At 32.7% G+C, this 11,459-nt stretch overlaps 1 protein-coding gene across 1 annotated transcript; it reads left to right on the top strand.

Annotated features, from left to right (window-relative positions):
• Positions 1–1,276: 1,276 nt before the first annotated feature.
• LOC112032099 (cytochrome P450 87A3) lies at positions 1,277–8,464 on the top strand. The gene is made up of 9 exons (XM_024064835.2): positions 1,277–1,516; positions 3,762–4,086; positions 4,799–4,948; positions 5,324–5,572; positions 5,677–5,766; positions 5,863–5,941; positions 6,199–6,305; positions 6,408–6,535; positions 8,053–8,464. Exons 1-9 carry the CDS (start codon positions 1,317–1,319, stop codon positions 8,138–8,140), a joined length of 1,416 nt encoding a protein of 471 aa, XP_023920603.1. The 5' UTR covers positions 1,277–1,316; the 3' UTR covers positions 8,141–8,464.
• Positions 8,465–11,459: the final 2,995 nt, after the last annotated feature.

Here is an 11,459-nt window from a genome sequence, read left to right on the forward strand (position 1 = left end):
GCAGGACACACTTGGCATGCAATGTATCATGTATGAAACCAATATCTGATGAAAAGCAAAGAACTAAAATTTGAAAATATTAAAAAAAGAAAGAAGAAGAGGGCAAAGGTAGTGCAGTGGCGAGAAGGACTGAAGGAGGTTGAAGGCTTAAAGAGAAAGAACTGAAAGAAGAAAAAGAAGAAAAATGCAAAGCCCAAGTCCTCAATGGAGATAGAGAGAGCGAGAGAGAGAGAGAATCACCTGTGTAAGTTTGTAAGAAAATTTTTTTTTCTGTTCTGCAAGACTGCTGCAACTGTGTGGCCATGTGGGAGAGACAAAGTTTCAAACTTTTTAATTTTTTTTTTTTTCCGTGTACAAGTAAGCCCTAGATGTATTGAGATAAAAATTAGAATTTTATTTTCTCTTTTATTGGTTGAGGTAATTGTTAAAATACCTGTATTCATTTTAAAGATGCTAAATGTGTAATTATTGTAATTTGTTGATATGTATTTTTTGATTTTATTTTATTTAAATGAAAATTGTATTTATTTTTAGATTTTATATAGGTATATTATTAGGGATGGAGGGCCAAAATGACAAAATTATTTAAGATATTTTAAAAAAAATTATAAAATTTTTCAAAAATTTTAAGGGGGCCAAGGCCTTCCTCGGTCCTCAAGTGGCTCCGCCACTGGGCGTGTTACCTATTTGGCATCTGTTTAGATGCGAATCTACTGTGTGGCTAGTGATTTTTCTAGAATGAAGAAGACATCTTCCCGCCATAAAATCTAAAAGTGAGAAGCCCAAAGGTTTTTATGAAAATAGAGCAAAATTTAGAATCTTATTTTTTACTTTTTGAATAGCTATAATATTTTCACAACAAAGTTTAGTGATAAATTATTATTGATTTTCATTGATTCTATTATTAACATCATTTTTTTTTACCTACTAACACCTAGATTTGTTGTAAAATTTTTGTAAAAATATTATGTTCTTAAACTTTTTTTTTTTTGTTATTAATATTTTTTTGAAAATATGATATTTTAAATATATATTTTTTAAAATTATCTCATTATCTTATTTTTGATAACAACCTTAATAAATAAATAAAAAACTATTTCTTAACTTTTCAAAGAAAAACCTATGGATACGCATGAGATTTTTTATGTGCACGTTAATTGACCATTGATCAACTGTGTACGTTAATGGACACAAAAATTATTAAAATATTAAATTGCCCTGAAATTTGAATTCATCGTTCTCTATAAGTAGTAACTCCCCAGACCATCTTTGTCTTCATAAATTGCTTCCTTCTCATAAAACAATTCCGGGCAAAGATGTGGGTGTTTGTGGCCTGCCTTACAGCTATACTTGTTAAGCTCGGCCATTGGATTTACACCCAGACGAACCCCAAGTCCTGCAATGGGAAACTGCCTCCTGGTTCAATGGGCTTTCCCATCATTGGGGAAACCATTGAGTTCTTCTCTCCCTATTCTTTGCATGATATTCCACCTTTTGTCAGGAAAAGAATGGCGAGGTAACAATATATATACATATATCACTGCAATATTGAATATTCTGATGCTCTTAGAATACACAAGAACTTTTCAAATATTACTTGGTAGGTTGGCATGCCATGGCAGTGTTTCATATCAGTAATACGCACGTTATGAAAAGCAAAAAGCCAGGGGATCGATCTTGAGACTATGATACTCTTTTTATATACTTAGTACAATCACAATATGTTTATTAAATCAAATGATTCATAAATAACCCCAACTTGGCTTAAAAATTTACTTATTTATGTTCATTTATTTAGCAAATTAGTTAGAAACTGGTGCAATATATAGAAAAGTTCATTATAATATATATCTTTTTATGTTTTATCTGAAATTTGATTATTTTATTTATTTATTATAATTGAATTTATATATATATATAAATATATATATATAAATTAATATGTAATTATTATGATTATGTTTGAATATAGAATTATCTAGTATACTATTTAAAGATTTTTTTTTTTTGAGAAGATACTTTTTAAAGAAATTATATATGATGTATCAATATTTTAATTGAGTGTTTAAATAAATAATGAATTTAAATTCAATTTAAAAGTATATGTTAAAATAATAACATGTAAAATTGTGTGACCTCAAAAACTTATGCACGCAACACTATATTTTGAGGCCAATCAAAAGTAAAAAGACTTCATGAAGTCTTTTTACTTAGCTTAGCTTATTTATAAAAAGACTTGAACCTTGGCTTAGTTTATCTATAAATATATAAGGTTCAAGTCGCTCGACTATAATAATAGTATGATCGTGAACCAAATTGTGAATATGAAACTAAATTTGAATATATAATATTATACATTTATATATACATAAAAAGTTCATATATATAATTAAGTTATCAAATTACTATTTGTATTAATAGTATAAATAATCCATTTTGTAGTAAAAATTGTATAATGATTTTTAACTTCAAGATTAATGAATCTATGTTTTGTAAGTCCATAAACAAAAATCATTTAAGTTTAACTATAGTTTAGTTATTAATTACTGGTTGTGAAGGGTAAAAAATTGTATTCATAGTGTAATGACTCAAAGAAAATTACTAGACACATGTACGCTATAACTCCTAGTAGATGTTTGTAAAGCCTAGGTACACTTAGCATATGCTTGAAGTAAAACTCAACACATACTCACACAACACTCATAATAGCCAATCAATTTGGGCCCACGCATCCTTGTCAAGGCCCACCCTATCGGGCAGTGTAGCTGAGCCCACATGGGGTTACTAGCTAGGTAGGCTCTAATACATACTATTTGTAATAACATAAGAAAAAACGCTTTGTATTATACCATAAGATGACTAGTCTAATTACAATTAAGATTCCTTATAGTTGTTTATAAAGTCCAAGTCAATCTAGTATATGCCCAATGTGAGACTTAGCTTACACTCAATTATTCTAGTGCATAACACAGAGTTTTTATATATATGGGAAAAGAATAAGTTAATCCAATAGCTTGTAAACCAAGAGAGTCGATTCCGTACCGTACTAGCCAATACGGCCGGTATATACTGTACCGGTAAGCAAATCAGTACATATAACCCCCCTATTTCGTACCGAAAAAAATATCGGCCGTACCAACCAATTTCGAGCAATACTAGCCAGTACCGGGCATACTGGACGGTACAAATTTTTTTTTTTTTTTTTTAACACACACACACACACATACATACATATATATATATATATTTATTTATTTATTTATAAATATAAAAAATAGTGGTAAATCCGAAACGGTATACCAGTATTGACCGGTATCCGAAATATATCGTACCGCTGGCCAAATCGGTACAGCCTTTAGTACGGTATTGACTCCCTTGTTGTAAACTAGCTCAAGCTTATTCGACCAAACAAAAAAAAAAAAAAAATCTGAATTTAAACATGTTGTAGTTTGGCAATGAGCTCATGTTGGATTTGTATTCAGAAAAAATTATAAACTCTTGAGCGCCAATTAAGCTCGTTTATAGATCTAATGGCCAGCTTTTGGCAAGCTAGAATATATAAATTAAATCATATGTGCACTATTTTAATGTGCGAATATTTCGTGAATTTTAGAAAATAATAGATGGTCCCTTAAGCATATGCATATGATATGATATTGATTATATGATTTTGTCTTATGGGTCTCTCAAACTTTTTTGAATTTCTTCTTTGTTTTAAATAAATCTAGAAATGTGTCTTTTATTTTTTTTTCATTTCCTAGATACGGGTCATTGTTTCGAACCAATTTTGTTGGTCGGAATGTGGTGGTATCAACTGATCCAGAAATCAATCATTTCATTTTCCAACAAGAGGGGACGTCTTTCCAAATATCGTACACAGAGAGTTTTAACGAAATTTTTGGGCAACAAAGTCTGATCTCGTATCATGGAATGCTTCACAAATACCTCAGGAACCTGATACTACAGCTTGTTGGCCCTGAAAATTTAAAGGGAAAGTTAATGTATGAAATAAATGAAGCAACTCACAGACACCTTCATTCATGGGCTAGACATGGCACTGTGGACATCAAAGAAGTAACCTCAGAGGTAAATCATCTTCATTCTTATTGGGAGAGTTAATTCTCTATAAATAGACTTAATTTGGCGGAAGGCTTACAAAATACTCTTTAATTTTTATAAGGAATAGTGAAAATTTCCATATAGAAATAGAACTTGAGGGGGATAACGATGATTCTATCACACTCATTATTCCCATCCAATTTACATGTTTTAAAAGTGAACATCACATTTTCAGTTTTCACCCATTTTAAAATTAAAATATGTATATCAGTGCATACAATTATGCATACTAGCAAAAAACATTTAAATGACACCGATGAGAAACAGAGCACCAAAACAAAGATCAAGGAACAACGTTTTAGCCTTGGAAACATGAATTTAAGAGATTTCAATAAATCAAAAATTATATACCTTGCCCTACTCTTTCTTCTCATACTTTGGATTTCTTCAAAGGATTTGTCTTTCCACCTACAACCCCATAAAATAAGAATATAAACGGTGATAAAATTAATTAATCAAAATCTCCTAGAATTCCATGATTTTTGAACAGTTGAATAGTTAAACAAATTTGAAAGAGAATATTTCGCATTTTCATATTATAACATAATTAGTTAAAATTGATATGACAAAACTCTTCGATTTCATGAATGCACTCCAACCTATATGTCACAATGAACCCCACACTTATTTTCATCATTTCATGCATGCTTTACCAAAATATTGAGTTAATTATTGGCAGATGATCTTCGAGTATTTTGCTAAAAAGCTGATCAGTTATGATGAATCAAAGGCCTCGAGAAAGCTGAGAGAAAATTACAAAGCTTTTATGGATGGTCTTATCTCCTTTCCTTTGAACATCCCGGGAACTGCATACCATGCATGTTTACAGGTACTAAATTCACACTACAATGCATATGTACAAACTAAATATATATATATATATAAAATAAAAAAAAAAAAAAAAATCCATCTTATTAGAAAAATGGGTATAACATATGTACAAACTAAATATATATATATATATAAAATAAAAAAAAAAAAAAAAATCCATCTTATTAGAAAAATGGGTATATATATGACTGATGAAAGGAAAGAATATTCTTTTGAAGGAATTAGAAAGGAAAGAAAATTTATATACAGTACCAAATAATTTTATGGTTTCCACTTATTTCTTCCAAGTTTTATCATTATATACTATCTCTGTATATATCTCTTCGAGGAAACTAAATGAAGCAACTTAACAAATTTTACTGAAATGAATCAGGGACGTAAGAATGCTACAAAGGTGATTAAGGATATTTTCGAAGAGAGGAAGAAATCTACAACACCTCACCAAGATTTCTTGGACCTTTTACTTGAGGAAGTGAGGAAGGAGGACAAAATTTTAAATGAAGCAATCGCTGTGGATTTGGTCTTTATGCTTCTTTTTGCTACTCACGAAACTACTTCCTCGGCCATGACGTTACTTATTAAGTTCATTTCTGACCATCCTGAAGTGCTAGCAGAATTAGTGGTTTGTGTTACATAATAATAATATAAAGCTTGTTTATCCCCCAGAAAAAAATAATAATAAATAGCCAAAAATGGTAATTAATTATTTTCTTAATCGCATTGTAGAAAGAGCATGAGACCATTCTTAGAAGCCGAGATAAGGAAGACGGTGAAATTACATGGCAAGAGTATAAATCGATGACATTTACCCATATGGTGAGTTGGATTAAGCCTGAAATATATATATATATATATATAGGTTTAGGATTTCTAGTGTCTTTTATTAGTAAATTTGTTTTGTCACTTTGGCAGGTAATCAATGAAACAGTTAGGTTGGCAAATATTGTCCCAGGAATTTTCAGAAAAGCACTGAAAGATGTCGAAGTGAAAGGCAAGTTCAAGTTTCTTATGATCAAATGGATGGTGTTTGATTGAAATTTCAGAATAGAATCATGTTGCATTTCTACTACAGATGAAACACAGTTAAAAAAGATTGCATTAATTAATAATAGAAAAATAAAAAATAAAGTTACATAGCATAAGCCATAATTAAGGAACATATCCAAAATCCTTTAATTTTCATTTGACATGTTCTCCCTGGTGTAGCCAAAAGCAACAGATGATGAATAGAGAATTATAATTTTACAGGATATACAATTCCAGCAGGCTGGACTGTTATGGTGGTTCCATCAGTCCTTCATTTGAGTCCCACAGAATACGATGACCCCCTTTCATTCAACCCGTGGCGGTGGAAGGTAAATCTATATATATAAGCATTTCTTCATAGAGTTTTTTTGTTAATCTATTAAATTTTTGGTTTTCTTTTCTTGTTCTAATTGAATGTTATGGGGGGAAAGGGAAAAGACTTGCATGCAGGGTCTAAAACTTTCATGGCCTTTGGTGGGGGAGTGAGACTTTGCGTAGGAGCTGACGTTGCCAAGCTACTGATGGCCAATTTTCTCCATTACTTAGTCACAAAATACAGGTATATATTAACCATTAACATAAAATTTGATATCATTCATTTTTCCTTTTCATGCCAATTGATCAGACCAAAGGTGTCAGATTTCATTCATAAAAAGGAAAAAAGATAAAATAATCTATTTAATCATTTACCTTTCTCCAAAAAAAAAAAAAACCAAGCTAATATCTCAAACCGGTACCAAAAAAAATCAACTACACACAAAAACACCAACATTACGTGGAAAACTCTGTCATCTGCTGGTTAAGGCTAAATTGGCCTGCTGTTTAAACATTGTGTGTTTTGGTTGGTTCTAATACAAATTTTTGCTCATTCATCCAAAAAAAAAAAAAAACCATGGACCAACTTGACAACTTCAAATAAATTCACTACAACTATAAATTTGTTATAGATCTTCTCAAGTTTATATTCAACTTGAGTTCAAATCAAATAAAATAATATCCCTTTTTTAGTAATTAATGCAAACTCATATAAGATCTTCACTATGAATATTACAACTCTATGACTATAATACCCAAAAACTCTACCTAGAGAAAACCTAATTTTTTTCACATGCGTCTCATGACTAAAGAAACTTAATTTCATGGTTTTCTTTACTCTATCTCACACACAAGTCTCTCTTTTCACTTTGCTACATTAATTAAAACCTTAAAATTTGCCTTGATTTGTGTACCTTATACAAATCTTTGTAGTGGAAACTCAAAATTTATTGTCTCTCTTAACCCTTTGGCCAAAGCCATTGAATTCCATATAGAATTTTCTATATATAAGGATTCAATTTATACTCCTTATTGGACAAGAAATGCCTATTACTTCTTTAACAAATAATATATTTTCCTTCCACATCAATGAATAGGTTTTCCTTCCACATGAAGGAAACCGAATGGTCACCAAGTTAATTTTCTTTTTCACAAAGAAAACTCAAATAACGAATCTAGTCACAATAGGAAGTTTAAACAATTTCCCAACAAAATTTATTATCTACTCTAAATCACAAGAGCAATTGCAATGTGCACCATAAAGCATAAAATTTCACAATCAACCTTCATTCAATATTACTTACATATTGTTCATCCACAATCTAGATTAATATTTGAGTCATTGGATTAATGGGCAAAATAATATCAAATTAGATTTTTTTTTTTTTTGGTACTTATCTTAAGTGGGAGAGAGAGATTCAAACTATGAACAACTTCGTTGAAAATATTAGGAAATGCTAACTAATCTAAAGGTAATTCACCTCAAATTAATTAGTATATTGATTGTAAGGATTTTTTTTGTAGTTTGGTGCATATTACAAATGCCTCATAAATTTGATTTAAAAGGTAGGATGTACACTTCAAATTAATTTTGAAAAAAGGGTATGTTAATTACAAAATTTCAAATTTATAATACACATTATAAATGCTCTCATAATTTACTGTAAATAGTAGTGATTAACCCAAAACATGTTGATTTCAAAAATTCAAATTCAAATGCTATGAAAAATGATTGTGTAATGGTCTTCTTGAAACCAATAGGTGGACTGTGACCAAAGGAGGGGACATAATCAGAAAACCTGGTTTGGTGTTTCCAAACGGATTGCACATCAAAATCTCTGAAAAATAGAAGAAATGACTGGTGATAAATAAAAGCAAATCTCTGCAACCAAATGACCATTTGGTGTGAAGGGTGACTACCATTACAAGGATATATGGCTTCCTCTATCATTGCCAATTAGGATTCTCTTTGCTCTTTTATATTTCCAATAATAGGATGTTATCTACATCTTATATATGTATGTATATCTTGGGCTTTCAAATTTGTTCCTGTGCATGGTTTGTGGACCCTGGACAATATTACTGGCCATTTAGTGCAGAATGCTTGTGAAAGTCTGAAAGATTGTATATTTAATTATATGTAATAAAATACAAGGGTCTGCTTTATATTATATATAGATAGACAATGTATAATGTATAAGTAACCTACAACTATGGACCTAAGCCCATTGGGCTTATTCTCTATCAGTATTTTAATAATGCCAGTTTTTTTTTGAGGGGGTTAATCATGCCAGTTAAACACATGTAAAAGCCAATTTACTATTTTATTAAACAAAATTGCTTGTTCACAGCATTAGATGTGCCTAGCATTTGGAGCAGCGATGTGTTTTTTGTTTGTTTAATAATTTGAGAGTTACAATGGGCTAAAGGATTTGAAATTTTAAACTCTAGATATATCTGTTGGAAACAGACAAATATATATATATATATATATATCAGTTGAACTACAAGGCTTACAACACAATGCATAAAAAACTTAAAAAGAATGTTCCTATCTTGTGCAAGTTCAAATGTATAATGCTGACAATGGTGCCTATATATCTTTTTGGGTTGTGTTAACTGACACCTATTATGGTGGCTATTAGAGTATCAGCATTAGTGGTGCCAAAAGCTAAAATTTTTGGCACCACCAAAAGCTATTTTATCTTATTTACCACTTAACTTTACAAAACATCTAATATCAGTGGTTTTATTTTAGCATTCAACACATTAAAATAATATAAACAACACAATAAAACAATATAAACAACATAATAAAATAATATATTCATTATAATAAACAACAACAACCACAACCACAAACTCTTATTTATTATTTTCTCTCTCTCTTCCTCTCCATCTCTCTATCTTCTCCCTTTCTTCAACCCACAGCCACTCACGGCACCACCACTGTCACCACCACTCATTGCTGTGTCAAACCCAACCCAGTCACCAATTCACAACCAACCCATGGCAAAACCCACCATCGATCTGCCATCAGCCACGATCCACCACCACAAACCCAATAACCATCAACCACCAATCTGCCACCAGCCATGATCCACCATCACAAACTTAACAACCATCAACCACTGATCCACCACCATAAACCCAGCCACAATCCACCACAAAACCCATTAACCAAAAAAAAAAAAAAATCAAAATAAAATCCATTAACCTCAAAATCAAAACCCATTCATCAAAATAAAAATAAAAACCCATTGCCACTAACCCAATCGCCACACCGCCGCTAACCTCAAGCTTTATCCATCTCTCAAGCTAGGTTCAAACTTCAAAGGCATAGCAATTCATTTGTTGGTGGCGTTGCCTTTATTTTTTCACCTTGACTCTTTCCACACATCCTTCTACCTCTTTCATAATATAAGAAAGATCTCTTTGACACTTCCAACACCATTAGAACTAAATACCCCTCTTTCAGGCTTCTAAGTTCCTTACTTCCCATTTCCAATTTCTTCAATTAATTACCAATTCAAAAGCAGGAGGAAATATGAATTCAACAAGCAGAGATTAGATAAAGCAGTGGAGGCAACGAAAGACCAAGGGATTTGTAGATGGGGCAATACTAAGGTCGTTGCAACAACATGCTAAGAACAGTTTCCGATCATATTCTTAGTCATGATGGCGATTTACCCAGCGGCACAATGGCGATCCATCCAGCATTACGACGTCGATGATCTACTTAGAGAGAGAGAGAGAGAGAAAGAAAGAGAGAGAGAGAGAGAGAGGGTAGAGAATGAAGAGAGGGAGAATAAGAAAAGAGGCATTTGAAAAGCTCAATGAAGAAAGATAGAGAGAGAAAACTGTTTTGGGGATAATAAAACATTATTTTAAAGCAAATGGAGAATAAAATATATTATTTTGGTTTAACATTTGAGCTACAATGCACAACTATAGATGGCTGGGCATTGTAACTCAAGAGTTAAAAATTTTAGCTATGATGCAGCCCCATTTTTGTAGTTTGTAGTGCTAAAAATATCATTTTTACAATTTAACACCACTAATACTAATGCTTAGCATTCACAATAAAGTAGTCAAAATAACTAAAAAGCTAGTTTAGCACCAACATGTACACTAAAAATACTCTTAATATCAAAGTTGCCATATCTATAAATTTTTAACTCTTAGCTATTATACGTACCCAACCTCAGCCTAAAGGACCAGGCCTTGAGAATGGGCTCACAATTTACTTATAGAGTGGGCCTTGCGTTTCTTATTATGGGCAGTTCCACCTCAAGTCACACTATAACTTCCCTTAACCCCAGTGAACACCCTTACTCCCTTTTCCGTGTTACCCTCACCCCAAGTTATACTAATTTGCTCTCTCTCTCTCTCTCTCTCTCTCTCTCTCTCTCTCCAGAATTGCTAACCCCCCCTTCTCACTCCATCCTCCTATTTATAGCTTAAGGTAAGTGGAGGTGTTATGATTACTTCCTGATCTCACTTGTGTGGATGGGTGTCCAATTCCATCAATTCTAAGTGGATGTTCTGTTCGGAACGGTGGTAATGGCATTGGAACTGGTTCCCACCTCCAAAAGGTTGTTCGGTAGTGATATTCTCCAAGGCAATACCGGGCTGCCAAGACCTTGTATCCCTGTGCAATCACACTCCCGACCAAGTTAAAGTTGATTGGGAGGGGTTCACTTTTGACGTTCACAATAGAATGGTTTCATTACAGTTTTTGGGCTCAAATTGGGCCTCAAGGTGTGTTTGGATCAAGGTCGTAGGTCAATGGGGACAGGGTCATGTAGGGTTTCGCAAGGCTTGGGCCTAAGGCCTATTAGGCCTAGGGCCCAGCCCCGTCGGGTTATGATGGCAGTTAGTCCTAACAGCCTGGGGTAACGCCCCTTTTATGAGTGCATTAATGACCATCCTATCCGTTAAGTAACTGACGCCTGAGCTTCCTGAGAAGTCTCTGGCACTTGTCATCCTTGATTTGTTCCTGGGATCTGGACACAAATTGAGGGGGGCTGTTGTACAGGGCTGGGCCCAAGGCCCATCGTAATACCATACATGACCCTGTCCCCATTGATCTACGACCTTGATCTGAACACACCTTGAGGCCCAATCTGAGCCCAAAAATCGTAATGAAACCATTCTATCCTGAACAT

This window comes from Quercus suber, unplaced genomic scaffold (genome assembly GCF_002906115.3).
Source record: "Quercus suber isolate HL8 unplaced genomic scaffold, Cork oak 2.0 scaffold_51, whole genome shotgun sequence".
Taxonomy (NCBI): Eukaryota; Viridiplantae; Streptophyta; class Magnoliopsida; order Fagales; family Fagaceae; genus Quercus; species Quercus suber.

Bases quoted from the DNA above. Each gene is read 5' to 3' on its own strand.
- LOC112032099 (XM_024064835.2), top strand. From the start codon at position 1,317: ATGTGGGTGTTTGTGGCCTGCCTTACAGCTATACTTGTTAAGCTCGGC. The intron at 4,087-4,798 runs GTAAATCATCTT...AATTATTGGCAG, and splicing joins TCAAAGAAGTAACCTCAGAG to ATGATCTTCGAGTATTTTGC. The intron at 5,942-6,198 runs GCAAGTTCAAGT...ATAATTTTACAG, and splicing joins GAAAGATGTCGAAGTGAAAG to GATATACAATTCCAGCAGGC.